Source organism: Mastigoproctus giganteus, chromosome 7, assembly GCF_048544385.1.
Source record: "Mastigoproctus giganteus isolate SK-2022 chromosome 7, ASM4854438v1, whole genome shotgun sequence".
In the NCBI taxonomy this organism is placed as follows: Eukaryota; Metazoa; Arthropoda; class Arachnida; order Uropygi; family Thelyphonidae; genus Mastigoproctus; species Mastigoproctus giganteus.
In genome coordinates this window covers 183,730,335-183,746,518 of record NC_143581.1, presented here as the reverse complement: position 1 = coordinate 183,746,518, position 16,184 = coordinate 183,730,335, and the positions used below count along the sequence as shown (strand labels likewise).

The 16,184-nt window shown below is 38.5% G+C and overlaps 1 protein-coding gene across 2 annotated transcripts in view; it reads right to left on the bottom strand.

The window, feature by feature from the left end:
- Positions 1 to 16,184, bottom strand: part of ND-18 (NADH:ubiquinone oxidoreductase subunit 18) — a 55,392-nt gene that overhangs the window by 27,974 nt on the left and 11,234 nt on the right. For both annotated transcript variants that reach the window (XM_090377232.1, XM_090377233.1), the window contains exon 2: positions 15,385 to 15,529. In XM_090377232.1, coding sequence (XP_090233358.1) covers positions 15,385 to 15,529 — 145 coding nt within the window. The remainder of the gene's footprint in view (positions 1 to 15,384; positions 15,530 to 16,184) is intronic.

Sequence of the window (16,184 nt, the reverse complement as noted above, 5' to 3'; positions counted from 1 at the left end):
TCCTTTCTCAATTTGAATTTATGCCCTCTCAGGTGATTATTCTGCGCAAGAGGAAGAATCCCATCAGCACTGAGCATGCTCAAACCATTCAAGGCTTTATACACCTCTATCAGATCACCTTGCCGGTGCCTAGTCTCCAGACACTGTAATTTGCAAAACTTAAGCCTTACTTCGTAAGAGCACCCCGTTGTTCCATTCACTAATCTTGTTGCCCTTCTCTGTACTCGTTCCAGCATCTCTACATCTTTCTTGAAATGAGGCCTCCAGACCTGTATACAGTACTCTAGGTGTGGTCTGATCATTGCCTTATACAAGGGAATAATCACCTCCTTATCCCTGCTAGAAAAATTCCTATATATCATTGACAAGACACCATGAGCTACTCTTGCAGCCCGTCTGCACTGCTCAGAAAACTTCATATCTGCCTGCACAACCACCCCCAGGTCCCTTTCATTCTCTACCACTGTCAGTATGGTACCACACTGACAGTCATCAAGAGTTGATATGTTGCTCTGGGGTTGCTGTTTCCCATATGTAGTACTTTACATTTGTCAATGTTAAACTTCATTTGCCACCTCTCAGCCTATCTGCTCAACCTTTCCAGATCCTGTTGCAGTAGCATAGTGTCAGTAGTGTCCTTGACAACCCTGCCAACCTTTGTATCGTCTGCAAACTTGGACATTAAGCTTGATATACCATCATCAATATCATTTATAAATAAAGAAAACAATAATGGACCCAATACTGAACTCTGAGGGACTCCACTAATAACATTAGTCCACGATGAGCAGTCTCCATTGATTACCACGCTGTCTTCTCCCCCTCAACCACCCCTTTATCCATAGCAGTAATTTGCCTCCAATGCCACACTGCTCCAATTTGTGCAGCAGTCTTCCATGTGCAACAGTATCAAAAGCCTTTCTAAGATCCAAGTATATAATATCAAAGTTATTCCCTGCATCCAGTTCTTTTGTGACTGCATCATAGTATCCAATCAAATTGGTCAGGCAAGACTTCCCCTTAACAAAACCATGCTGTGTCTGAGCTATAACTGAAGTCTTGCCTAGATGATCCTGCAGTGCTTCTTTAACCAGTGCCTCCATTAATTTTCCAGGAACAGAAGTTAAACTAACAGGTCTATAATTACTTGTGTCACCCTTTGATCCTCCTTTGTGAATTTGGGTCACATTTGCACATCTCCAGTTCATGGGTACTTTCCCTGAGTCCAAGGAAGCTCTCATAATTATGGCTAAGGGTTTGCTTACTTCCTTTGCTGCCTCCTTTAATATAACTGGATAGATCCCATCCACCCCGGGTGGCTTTCTTGTGTTTATCTTCAACAATTTCTCCTCCACTTTACTCTCAGTTATCACAAGATTCTCTAGCTTACTGCCAGAGTTGAATAGACCTCTGGCATTCCCCTCGCTGAATAACTCCTCATGTGTGAATGTCAATGCAAAATATTCATTCAGTTTGTTAGCTACCTGAGCAGAGTCATCAACAGCTGACCCATCGATATCAAGTGGAACAATCTGATTCATCCCCTTCCTTGTAGAGTTTACATAAGTAAAGAACTCTTTGCTGTTTTTCTTTGCATCCCTTGCCAAAGATTTCTCGTAATCTGCCTTCGCCTGCCTAACCTCCTTTGTAACTTGGTTACAGATCAACTTGTATCTATCATAGGCTTCTGTGTCACGTGTTAATTTTTATGTATCCCATGCATTTTTATTCTCTGCCATATGTCTCATTAGTTCATCTGACATCCACTTAGGCCTAAACCTTGAACAATAAACATTCAGAAGAAAGATCTCATCCCCCAATGCCACGGTAATGCCCAGAATTGCAGCACCTCTGAAAGGAAGTAAACCTTAAGAGGAAGGCCTTCCAAAGGGCCAGAAGACCTAGCCAGCACCAGAAGCAGATGCACTGAGACAACAGTATAGAGTAGTCAGAAATTCCTATACAACTCTTATCTGACAGAGAAAACATGTTTCCTTGGAGTATCTGGTGGCCACTACTGGAAACACTGATCCTTGGGGAGTGGTGTATAAAGTCACCACTAACAAACTACCCAAGGAAGAGATGTTTACATCTACCATCACCCCACAAGGAAATATGACCATCAACTGGCATCAATCAGTGAACAAAATTTTGGATAGCATTTTCATACAACCAGCATCAACTCTCGACCAGGCCCAAGCACTATTCTGTGACCAAAATGTCTCCTACAATACTGAAACCAATGAAGATCCCTTCTCTCTTGACAAACTGCAACTTACTGTTGCCAAACTTCAAAACAGGAAATGTCCAAGGTGCCTACCTCCTTGAGCCTGAGATTGTCAGGAAGTTGGCGAAAATCTAACCTGATCTCCTCCTTCAACTCTTCAATCACTGTTTATCTGAAGGAGTCTTCCGGAAAGATTGGAAATCAGCAAATATTCATCTAATACTTAAAAACCCTACCAAGCTGCCAGAAATACCAAGCTCTTACATGCCAACAGCCCTCCTGTCTGTCCTTAGCAAACTTCTGGAAAGACTATTCTTGTTCTGTATAGACAGATATTACTCTAATGCAAATCTGAACACTACTAATCAATATTGCATTTGTCCAGGGCACTTGATCGTTGATGCACTTCACGATCTCATAACCAAAGTGCAAAATTGCACCTCTAAGAGTTATCTGGTTATTTCAGTAGACTTCGCTGGGGCTTCGACTTACTTTCATGGCCGAGCGGCCTTCGCTGTCTTAGGGCAGCGGAGATCCCAAACAACCTCTTCCATTGCATCAGAAGCTACCTGGAAAATAGAAAGGAATGTCCACAGGGTTCAACCCTCGAGCCATCCCTCTGGAACACGGTCCTGGATGAATTCCTTAGCCAGGACATAGGCCAAGTAACATCTCAGGCCTACACAGATAATTTAATTCTTTCAGTGATGGCTGACATTTGGAGATGCTTCCAGCTGGCTTACAGCTCAGCTGGAAGCATCTCCAAATCCTGCACTTCGACTCCAGGATTGGGCTTCTTTTCACAACCTGACATTCTTTGAGATCTTCATGGTTGTAAGCGCTGGATTTCTAATGGCAATTGCTGCCCATGGGGTTTGATTATTAGCATTAGCAGAGGCATACGATGCAAGAATGCAAGCTTATGCAGCATCAGCCGATAAAAAAAAAAAAAAAACTCCCATTTCATCCATCCATTCAATCCAAATGCCTGTCCAGCTCAGCCTTAAATTTATTTAAGCTATCAACTTCCACAATAAGAGATGGAAGTCTGTTCCAGCAATCAACTACCTGCTGGCTAAAGGCAAATTTCCACAAATCTATTCTACAACTGACTTTCCTCAATTTGAATCTATGCCTCCTCAGGTTTGTAATCTGAGCAAGAGGAAGAATCCCATCAGCATTGAGCTTGCTCAACCTGCTCAAGGCCTTCTACACCTCAATCAGATCATCTTGCATGTGTCTAGTCTCCAGGTACTACAATTTACAGAACTTAGGCCTTTCTTGGTAAGAGCACCCCTTTGTTCCCTTCACCAAAATTGTTGCACTTCTTTGTACTCATTCTGGCAACTCTAGATCCTTCCTAAAATGAGGCCTCCAGACCTGAACACAGTACTCAAGGCGTGACCTGACCATTGCCTTGGTAAGGGGAAGGGGATTAGAGGGTTGACATTTTGATTGCAAATGAGCATAGAATAATGAGCATATATGAAGGTTATTATATTATATATTCATTTATTATATCTTGAAAGAGAGAGAGAGAGAACACAATTTTGGGTGAGGGAAAGTTGAAGGGTAGGGAAATATGGAATCAGAATTGGACCTAAAACTTTACCAAGGACCACCAGAACAAACAACGAAAATATCGTGGAACCCAACTTTCCCTTCTCAGTTAATGAACCGGGTCATATTTTCATTTATATGTACACAAGGAATTTTAATAGTGACTTTATTTTGTTTTACTTATAGAAAGGGGTACTCTTATGAAGAAAGAGTTAAGTTCTGCAGATTTCAGCATCTGGAGACTAGGCACCTGCGAGTGATCTGATTGAGGTGTGTAAGGCTTTAAATGGATTGAGCAGGCTCAATGCTGATGGAATTCTTCCTCTTGCTCAGATTACAAACCTGAGGGGGCATAAACTGAAATTGAGCAAAGACAGTTGTCAAATAGATATGCAGAAATTTGCCTTTAGCCAGCAGGTAGTTGATTGCTGGAACAAACTTCCATCTGTCATTGTGGAAGTTGATAACTTAAATAAATTCAAGAAAGTGGACAAACTTTTGGAGTGAATGGATGGGTGAAATGGAAAGTTTTTTTTTTTTTTTTTTTTGGCTGATGCTGTATAAGCTTGCTTTCTTGCATCAAATGCCTCTACTAATGCTAATGCAGAAAAATTATACAAATAAGAAATGGTTTTCCAAATACTGTACTTCATTTTATGCCATTTCGTGTGACACAACTCACACCACCTGCATTTTCAACATATTTGTACATTCAGGCTGCTCTCTGAAGGAAGTCTTGTGAACATTGGAAAATTGCATTAACCTGGTTTTTTTTTTTTTATGTAAACCCCAAACACGAGAAGTATAAGAACCTATAGTACTTTGTACCGTGCTTGGGTTAGAGGTTGAGAAGATGAAAGAAGATATTTGTTGACATTGGACTTGAACTTCTGTAGACTAGTAATTTTCAGGAAATATGTATGAAGGAAGGTTGTTCCAGAAAATGGCAGTTGAATGAATAAACGAGGAGGATGAAAAGTTGGTTCTGTGAGTTTGAAGTTGGACAGTAGATGGATGTTGGCTGGTGGCGGCATGTGTTTGGAACGTTTTGAAAGAGAGAGCGGGAATTATAGAAGCCAATTCAGAAGAACAGTGCCCATTGAAGTATCTGTAGAAGAGGCATACAGCAGTACATCTATGAGAGAGCGAGTGGAGAGATTCTGTTAGAGATGAATCATTAATTAACCTAACTGCCTGGAATCAAGAAGTCTGAGAGAGATTTTGGGGGCACCACCCCAGATGTGGAAACAATATTCCATGGCAGGGCGGATTTGCGATTTTTACAGACTGAGCAGCTGTTTGGAAGAAAAGTAACGCCGAGAGCAAAAGAAAAAACCAAGTTTTTTAGATGCGGAGGAAGCAATATTTGTAATGTGCTTGTGCCAAGAGAGATCAGAAGTCAGGGTAATCCCCAAAAGAGATATATCATATTTCCTAGAAATCGGAATGTCACTAAAGTTAAGCATAGGAGCAGAAGAATCCTTTTTGCGAGATATAAGACAAGACTGAGTTTTAAAAGGGTTGAAATCAACTAAGTTGTCTTTTCCCCACTGGAGAATTACCTGAAGATCGGCATTTAAAGAATTGGTAGCAGATTTTTGAGAAATTGAAGCTGATTGAGCAGAACAAGGTTTCTCAAAATGGAAAGTGGAATGCAATGTGCTATCATCGGCAAAACTATGGATAGGATTTCCAGTCAATGGAAGAAGGTCATTAATATTCATGAGGAAAAGAACTGAACCTTGGGGGACACCGGCATTAGTGAAGAAGTTAGAAGACAGAGTCATCTACCATCACCCTCAGTGAGAGATCACAGAGAAAACTGGATAACCAATTACTAAAAACAGTTGGCAAACCATAAGATGGAAGCTTGTTTAGAAGACTTTTATGCCAAACACGATCAAAAGCCTTTGGAGATGTCAAGAGCAACTACTTGTGTTTCCCCAAACCTTTCCATTGAATTAGTCCATAAATGGGTAACATAAGCCAGAATATCACCAGTGGATCGACACTGATGGAATCCATACTGGCGATCGTTGATCAGACAGAAGGTTTCTAGGTAGTTTAAGAGTTGGCAGTTAATTGATTTCTCCATTACTTTAGAAAGAGTAGAAGTAATTGCAATGGGATGATAATTAGATGGGAGGGATTTGTCACCCTTTTTAGGAACTAGCTGGATGTGAGCAAATTTCCAAGCAGAAGGAAAAACACCTTTGGAATAAGAAAGTGAAAAAAGGCAGCAAAGAATAGGAGTAAGTTCAGGAGCACAGGTTTTGAGAACAAATGGAGAAATACCATTGGGACCTGGAGCTTTCTTAGCATCAAGATTCGTCAAAATACTTCTGACATCCTTTTGACGGAAGACCACAGGAGGCATTGAATGGAGTGTGTTGGGAATGGTGGGAGGTGTTTTACCAAGATCATTAATACATGAGTTTAAAGAAAAATGGGATGCTAGCAGGTCAGCTTTATCCTTGGCTGAAGTGGGAACAGAACAATCTGGTTTGGACAGAGGTGGGAGCAGAGATGGCAAAAGTTGCGGCCGATAGCTTTGGCAAGAGACCAGAATGCTCGGCTACCATTAGGGTAAGAAGCAAGTTTTCTACTCTTAGCCTGTTCAAACTCTAGTTTGGACTGATTAATAACTGCTTTACAATTGTTGCGAGCTTTGGTGTAGGCAGAAAATGAAACTGGAGAATTAGAAACAAGCCAATTACGATATGCAACATTCTAATCTTGAACAGCCTTAGCACATTTATTGTAAAACCAAGGTTTAGTTAAAGGGCGAGATTTTAAAGTGGAGTGTGGGATAAAGGATTCCATTCCTGCAAGAATAATTTCTCTGACACGATCTGAGCAAACGTTGACATCTGAAGTTTTGAAACAGTAATCTGACCAAGGAAAAGATGAAAAGAAGTCTCACAGGTCATCCCATTTTGCATTCTTGTAATGCCAAACAACACGAGGTTGGGAATAGCCATGAGATAAAGGTTCCATTGGAGAAGAGACAATCACCAAGTTGTGATCTGAAGTGCCTACAGGACCTCTCACTTCGACCGTGTACTTAGAAGGGTTTTTGTGAGAAAAAGAACAAGCGTATTGGCTGTATGATTACGATTATCCAGTATTTTTGTACGTAAATGAACAATCTCTGCAAGGTCATTAGTAATTGCAAAAGCCTCAGCATCTCGACCAGCTGGGTCGGTGTGACTAGAAAACGGAAGCCAGCTGAAGTTGTGAACATTAAAATCACCAAGGAAAATTACCTCACTGTTATGAAAGTTGGACTGGAGAAAGTCATGTTGCAAAGAGAGGAAGTCAAAGAGCTCCAAGTGATTAGTGGAATTGGGAGAATGGTAGAGACAACAGATGAATCTGACGCAATGAGGTAGAGAGATTTTAAGCCAGAGAAGATCAAAGAGAGGAGATTCCAAATTGCCAAGTCTCTGACAGGGAATATCAGAACGGACATGTGCACAAGTACCACCTTTGAGGCAAAAGGAATCATACAGTGAATAATTTGGGCATCTGAGATGAGCAGTAGTTGAATCAACCAATAACTGAGATTCTGTCAGAAAAAAGTACATGGGGTTTGGCAGACTGCAAGTGGAAATGGACATCGTTGAGATTAGAATTGAGACCACGTATGTTTGTGAAATGAACTAGGAGGTGTTTGGGAAGTTTAGATCTTTTCGCAGATAAGCTTACTCTATTAGTTTGACAATTCATGGTGTATTCAATAGTAAGAAAAAGTGGGTGGGACATGCTGTATGAAGTAATGAAATTTTTGGACATGGCGTACATAGGGTAAGAATATACCCAGATCCTTGACATAACGTGGCCTCGACAATGCTCCCCGCATATGCACTACTCGGACTCCCTCCAGTCACTATCTGGCAGAGTAGAGGTAACAAGATTATACACTAGCTAATCCAGAAGCCTCCTAGAGAGTTACCAATAGGTTTGGTCCAGTGTACTAACTAGCGGCCGACCTGCGAACACCGTTTTAGAGCTGCACCCTCGAAATGTAAGGAATATTGGATCGCGCCACGATGTTCATCATAACCTCAAAAGTCATCAATTATACTGCATGATGGATAGAGATAGGGTTGACCGGAACTTAACTCTAGAGACTAAATATGAGTTCCACCACTTCAAGCCTCCAATAAGAAAAATGGTGGTGGTGTGTGTGTGATTTGGTTTTTAGGAGCATTAGCAACTAAGGCCATATTGCTCCGGGAAATGCAGTGGTCATTCCCTGACCTTTCCGCATCCTCCATATTTGGTGGTGACAAAAGTGGTGGTATTGCACTGGTTGATGAGAGTCATCTACCACCTAGTACTGCCTGGTAACATAGAGGGGCGGCGTTCCTCCATGTGGTGTGGGCGCCACACCTCGACCCCTGCTTACGTTGGTTCACACCTGGGTGGTTACTCACCATGTACTTGTGCATGGAGGTTATACCCAGGATTACTAACAGTCCCACCATCATGAAGGTGCAAGCAGAGGATTTGGCTGTCACAGATCGTCCAGACTTCACCAAAATTGGGTCCGCTTGACTTGCGTGTCACTCGAATATCAGTTCCATCAGCGTTTTAGACTCCCAGATAGCAAGTGCAGCTTGTCTGGCAAATCTGAGAGAATGTCTGTGACAACCTCAAGGACCAAAGTTTGACCAAACTTTGTTATTGCAGTTTGTTATTCCAGTTTGACCAAAGTTTGGAATTTGTTCTTGTAAACCTCTTCTTTTTCCCATTCACATAAAAAGAAATTGCATAGTGTTAGGTTGGAGCTTCTTGCTAACCTTTCTATCAGATCTCATCAACCAAGCCACCTGCCTGGAAACTTTGTTCAGACAAGTTGACCACAATATTGCAAAGTGAGGGACATCCTACCCTACCTAAAAATTTCATTCTGTGTTCTTCTCTAAGACAACTAGCTACAATTCATTGTTTTATGAGGTATAACCAAAGAAACTGAATACCAATGAAGCCACACCACAAGATAACTTTAGAATGCCTTTGAGTTTTTCCAAATGTCATGGCTACATCACCATTTTCAACCCAGTAATGTGTGGTATGTCTGTTAACAAACCCACCAACATGGAAAATTGCCTCATTACATCACAAGATGGTCCACTGCAAATGGGGCCTGTCTTCTAATCACCTCAGCATTATTTCAGCAAATTCTATTTTTCAGTAGCAATCATCTGTGAATAGTTTATCCATATAATGTGGTTTCTACACAGAATTTCAGATGATATTACACTGTAGAATGAACAACAACATGTACCATCATACCAATAATATCTTTTTGACATAGATACAGTTATTTTGTGGCAAGTTCAAATGTCTGTCGAACTTTTTCAACAACATTATTTGGAAACTGGAATGATGAAAGACTTCAACTTAGTTTTATGTCTCTGACTGACCACTGTAATTACGAGCTTTGTGACAATTCGTGATCATCTTAGTGTCCAGAGAGGTACACCTTCCATGTTCTCCTATTCACTATTGTTGCAGTTACCCAACTGAGCATCATACTTCAAAGTGTAATGCACATCCACAAACAGCAGTGGCATAGCCAGGGCAGGTTAGGGTCAGCAGATACATTGTAACCTCTGATGCCAAAATAATTATGGTAGGTTAGCATTATTCAATTGGCACCTTTTTATTGATTGTACCTGCTGACAAAAAATCCTGGCTACGCTACTGGCCAAGAGTCAACTGCTCTGCCATAATCAAAGGCTAAGAACTGGACAAACTGTTGCAGAAAATAAGGTGTAGTATAAAAATATAGAAAGATATAGGAAATCTATATCTTTCTATATTTTTCCCTTCTTTGGATACTACACCTTATTTTCTGCAACAGTTTGTCCAGTTTTTAGCCTAGTAGAAGCAGTGCAGGACATAATGCAAACATGAAAAAAAAAAACAAAAAAAAAAACTTTACTATGTTAATCTAAATTAATAAATTAATATTATATTACATTAATTAGGAATGATTTTAAAATCAGTCATACCTCATTTCATTAATTGTTGGGAACCTATCTTATCATATTTATTGTGACAAGATAGGTTCTCAACAATTTTATGCAAAACAAGGTCACGCATTACTTTTTTTGCATCATCTGTCAATGAGTTTGTTGTTGTTGTTTTTGGTTTTTAGGAGCATTAGCAACTAAGGCCATATTGCTCCGGGGATATGCGGTAGTCCTTCCCTGACCTTTCCGCATCTTCCGTATTTGGTGGTGACAGGCTCGAACCCCGGTCTAATCAAGAAGCGTGTGCTACGCACTGCTGCTCCTGCCCATCTGGCTACAGAGGCGCCTGTCAATGAGGTTAGATGGTGCAAAATGAAAAGAAAAATATTATGCAATGTTAATCTGAATAAGAATAATAACAAAATTTCTAACTTGAAAAATACAAAAAATAAATAACAAATATACCAAACATTAATAATAATGTTTAGTAATACCTAAGTTCTGTGATGCAAGCATTAATTTGCTTAGCAGGATTGATCCAAACTGGATTGCATAAAGAGTTTAATTGTACCTGTGCTATAAGAAATCTGAAAAATGGCATCATGTAAAACAAGTTATGACTGTATAGGAAAAAAAGACATTCTTTGAATAAACAGTACATCTGCTCTAATTTGGACCCTCTATGATTTGGGGTGCCTTCTTTTTATGTATGCATTTAATTTATGCAAAATGGATATTTTTTGTAAATGAGAATTAGAAACACTCCTGAACTTTTTTCAGAATGGTTTCACAATCACTCTTTGTAAAAGAAATAAAATCAAACAAAAGGAAAAAACTAAATGTAGATGAAAACATTACGGTATTGTTAGATAATGCATTTGTATATCCTTCTGCTGAAATTTTATCAATGGCAATAACAATTACCTTTTCTTACCTCCCAGTACCATAGCATTCTGCTTGGATTTCAGGAGAGCTTTTGATACTGTTACACATGGAAGACTGCTGTACAAATTGGAAAGGTATGGCATCAAGGGCAAGCTGCTACAATGGATAAAGGGATGGTTGAGTGGGACACAACAGAGAGTGATAATCAATGGACACTGCTCTTCATGGACAAATGTTATTAGTGGAGTTCCCCAGGGTTCAGTGTTGGACCCGCTGTTGTTTTGTATATTTATCAATGACATCGATGAAGGTATATCAGGTTTAATGTCCAAGTTTGCAGATGATACAAAGGTTGGCAGGGTTGATAACGACAGTAATGACAGTATGCTACTCCAACTGGATCTAGATAAGTTGGGAAAATGGGCTGAGAAGTGGCAACTGGAATTTAACATTGAATGCAAAGTACTGCATATGGGTAGCAATAACCGAAGAGAAACGTACCAACTGGGTGGTGCTACATTCAGGGAAATGGAAAGTGAAAAAGACCTGGGGGGGTAACTGTGCAGCCAAATATGAAGTTCGCTGAGCAGTGCAGACGGGCTGCCAGGGCAGGTCATGGAGCCTTGTCAATGATATATAGGAATTTTGCTAGCAGGGACAGGGAGGTGATAATCCCATTATACAAGGCAATGGTCAGGCCACACCTAGAGTACTGTGTACAGGTCTGGAGGCCTCATTTTAGGAAGGATGTAGAGTTACTAGAACGAGTACAAAGAAGGGCAACAAGATTGGTGAGGGGGAACAAAGGGGTGCTCTTACCAAGAAAGGCTTAAGTTCTGCAAATTGCAGAACCTGGAGAGTAGGCACCTGCAAGGTGATCTGATTGAGGTGTATAAGGCCTTGAATTGGTTGAGCAAGCTGAATGCTGATGGGATTCTTCGTCTTGCTCAGACTAAGAACCTGAGGGGGCACAGTTTCAAATCAAGGAAAGATAGTTGTAGAACAGATGTGCGGAAATTTGCCTTTAGCCAGCGGGTAGTTGATTGGTGGAACAGGCTTCCATCTTTTGTTGTGGAAGCTAATAGGCTAAATATATTTAAGGCTGAGCTGGACAGGCATTTGGAACGAATGGAGGGATGAAATGGGCAGGGTTTTTTTTTTTTTTTTGGCTGATGCTGCATAAGCTTGCCTTCTTGCATCGTATGCCTCTACTAATGCTAATGCACATAATCTGTGGATCAAGAAGTCATACTCAGAGCTGTTCACACACACATTCTTTATTTGTTTCCTTCAATATAAAATCTTTACAGCTCTGAGTTTGACTCCTTGATCCAAAAATTATATATATTTTTTTATTTTTAATTTTTTTTTTTTTTACAATTCTGAAAGCGAATGGATGCATGAGGAGAAAAGGCCTTAGCCAATATTAAAAATTATTACATAAAAAGTGCTATTTACAGCTGGGCTAAAAGTTTGAATGAAGTAAAGCAGTGTACAAGTGCACGGAAAAAAAACTAATAAATGATGTCATGTTCTTACTGATTTACTAGAATTAAAGATGAAGTGTGTCAAAAGTAGGTTGCATAACAGTGGCAAAGAGAATATTAATTCAAGAAATATAAGAATGTAACTAGAAAGTAGGAACAGGAATAGCAGTTCAAGGAAAAAATCTGTAGATGGAGCAGGATATGAAGAAGAAATATGAAGAATATGAAGTAAAGAAGAAAAAGTTAAAGTACACAAAGCTGCCTTGATACTCTTATTAAATTTGTTAATTCTGATGAAGAATTGAAAAATATTTTTGTGTTCTAATCAAAATGAAAAATGTTATAAAAAGGAAATGCAATTAAACCTATATTCAACAGGATTCCTAAATTTTTTTCAAAAACGACAATGCCATTAGGGATGGTGCATCTACATTTGATCAAATTGATAGTTATTAATCAAATTTTGAAGCTATTAAGGTTTAATTAATGCATTAAACCTTAATAATGATAAATTTAATCAAATATAGGCCATGAATAATGTGATTTAAGCAATAGTATTTAAAGTTTGTTTAAAATTGCATTATTTGTTTGGTTTTTTTTTTTTAATGAAAAGCCAAAACACAAAGGGTGTTAGAAACTACACAACTTAGTAACACGCATGGGCTAAAAGTTAAAAAGGTAGAAGATACTTGTTGACATTAGAACTGAATTTCCATAGCTTGTAATTTTTGAGAAATACATATGAAGGAAGGTTTTTCACTATGGAGCAGAACAGATAAATGAGGAAGAGAAAAAGTTAGTTCTGTGAGTATGGTTTTGGACAATCAACAGATACTGACTGGTTGACACATGGATTTGGACTGATTTGGGAAAGAGTGATTGAATTAATGATGTAAATTCAGAAGAATACTGCCGATGGAAGTACCTGTAGAAAAGGCATGCAGCAGAAACTGAATGTCTATGAGACAGAGAGTGGAGAGACTTTTCAAGAGAAGGGTCAATAATTAACATGACCGTCCTCAAAATGAAGTTCAGAAGACTGAGAGGTCTCAGAGGTACTACCCAAGATGCCGAAACAATATTCCATAATAAGGAGAATTTGAGATTAGATTTGTACAGAATAAGTGGTTATTAAAAGTAATGACAAGAGCGAAAAAGAAAAAACGGTTTTTCTGATGCAAAGGAAGCAATATATGTGATGTGCTTATGCCAAGCAAGATTAGAAGTTAAGTAATCCATAATGGAGATAGACACCTGAGAGTCATCAAAATGAGCAGATGAGAAGTATATTTTTTTTTTTTTTTTTGTGAGAAATAAAATAGGACTGAGTTTTAGAAGGATTGAAATTAACTAAATTTTCTTCTCTCTGTAATAAAGATTTTTCACAAACTACACCTTTCCCCTATTATTATTATTATTAACTATACGGTGCAAGGAAGCCCAAGGCTTATGCTGCACCAGGCAAAAAAAAAAAAAAAAAAAAATTCTGAATTACCCAGAGAGAGAGAGAAGTAGAAGGGAATCACCAAGAAAGAGAAGAATGATGATATCCAGCTCAGGACCCTGAGTGTGCCAAGCCCATACTCACCAGATGTGAGCCCCTGGGGTTATGAGGGCCATTCAAAACGTTTTGTCAAACATATAGTTCCTGTAATCCCAGACTCACAAAATTCAGACATGTTAAGGCTTCTCTATGTAGTCACTACTCACAGTTATGCAGTTTTTCCATTTATGTTTAATCTTGAAAAACTCCTCCTTGTATAAATCTGTTTTGCTTATCAAACCACTCAGTCATCACTGCCTGTTTCATATGTTCATTGACCACAAAATGCATTCCAAGAAGATGCTTCAATTTTCCAAACAGGTCAGATGGGGCCGTATCATATGAATAAGGTGGATGTAGCAAAAGACTCGAACCCCAGTTTGGCCACAACTGTTCCTGTCACTTCACATTTGTAAGGTGAGGCGTTGTCATCCAGCAACAGCACTACTCGGGACAGCATTCCTCATCGCTGCAACTCTTGATGTTTTCTCATAATTTGGTTAATAGCTGCATGTAGTACCTTCGTGTCACAGTTTTACCCTTTTCAAGGAAATCAATGAGCAGTACGCCTGAACAATCGCAGAAGACTCTCAACAGAATCTTCCCAGCTGAGCCTTCCACTTTGAAATTTTTTGGAGTGCAGTTAAAAACATGCTGGTAATCCAGCATGTTTTTACTGCATGGTAGCAACTTTAGATTCTAGATCAGAGTAGTGAACACAACATTTTTGCACATTCTGACTGAAAGCTAAACTGAAGTTTTCTAATTTGTGATTACACTAGTTGGCATCAATTTCCTCCCTGAAATAATTTTGACAGATTCTCATAGGAAATATATTCAAAAACTCAGATATGTGCTTAAAAAGTTCTCATTACCCTCAGTTTTCAAATATTGTAGGCTAATGACCAAAAAAACCAAGACCTGTCATTAAAGCTTCATTTTCTACATTCCCATTTACACTTTAATCCTTAAAACTTGAGAGCGGTCCCCAATGAACACAGTGAAAAGTTTCATCAAGATATTTCTCAAATGGAAAATGGACAACATATTTGGACTCCATTTTCCAGGGAAAATGGAGTCCAAATATGTTGGAATCTCGTACAGGAGACACCAATTGACAATTATAAAAATAAGTGTTTTGTTATCAGATAAACATTTTTTTAAATAGAATATTTAAAATTTAAAATATATGTAACATTTTCTTAAAAATATGAAATCTTTTCTACTATAAACATTTTGATTTTAATCCCTTCTCTCTTAAAACTCGTGAGTATTACAGCAATATAATTGCCATATTTGAATTCAGCAACATCAAATCTACAGAATCACTGAATTTTAACAGGGAGTGAAAAAAAATTTTTTTTCTTGGCGACTAGTGTTATTAAATGCTAGCAGATGTGCAATTTTCAAAAAAAAATGTAATAAATGTAATTGATAATAAAAACTGTAAAACTATTTACATTAAAAAATAAATCCTAAAAAATCACTAATATTAGATAAAAATTATTGAACACTAAAAATTATTAACCCTCCCGAAGCAACGTGATCATGATTGGCAGTACTCAACATTACAGCCAGTCCTTATACCTGACAACAAATATATCTGGAGAAAATGCATACTCACAGAAAATAAATTGAACTTTCAGTAAGCTGCATATTTCCAACATTTTTTTTTCAAAAGATAACTAATAAACTTACTTTAGCATCTACTGTAATCATCTCCTTCAACATTTGTTGATGTTTCTGTTCATCTGGAGGAAGCAATACTTCTTTAATATCTTTTGCTTCTGGCTCTGTCAACTGTCTCTCAGAAGTATATATTTGGGTGGTCGACAAATGTTTCCTACAATGAAAAGCGCCAGCTCTCTGATAACTGTTTCATAATAAAATCAAGGGAAAAAAAAATCTAGTAAATTGTGAAACACACACAAAACTCCCAGGGGCTTACATCTGAGTATGGGCTTGGCACACCCAGGGTCCTGAAATTTTTTTTGGCTGGTGCAGTATAAGCATCAGACTTCCTTGTACTATATGGCTAATAATAAAACAAAATTTTAGGTCAACTCGAGAAATACTATTTTTCTTAACATCATATGAAAGGGAATGGTTATTAAATATATTTTTATTTAACCTGCTGCCAGCTAAGGGGGGCACCTAGAATATTTTAACCCTATTTGACCAAGATTTCTCAGATTTTTGATGTGCAAAATTAGATAAAACTTTTCTTAAAAGATACTGTGTGCTACAGCTAGGTGGACAGATTGGTTTTGGAGTGCAGAGGAGCTAAAATATTGCCTTCAAAATGATCCCCTCTGTGCATTTCAATGAGTTAATCAAATATTAATAAATAATTAGAAAGAAAATTGATTATTTCCAGTAATCATTTCCAAAGTGACATGAGTTGAATGATTAAGAGGAAAATATCATAATAATATAACATTTTACTGTCATCAAAAGTCTTTTAATGACTGCTAAATCACCCAAATTAGATAGAAGAC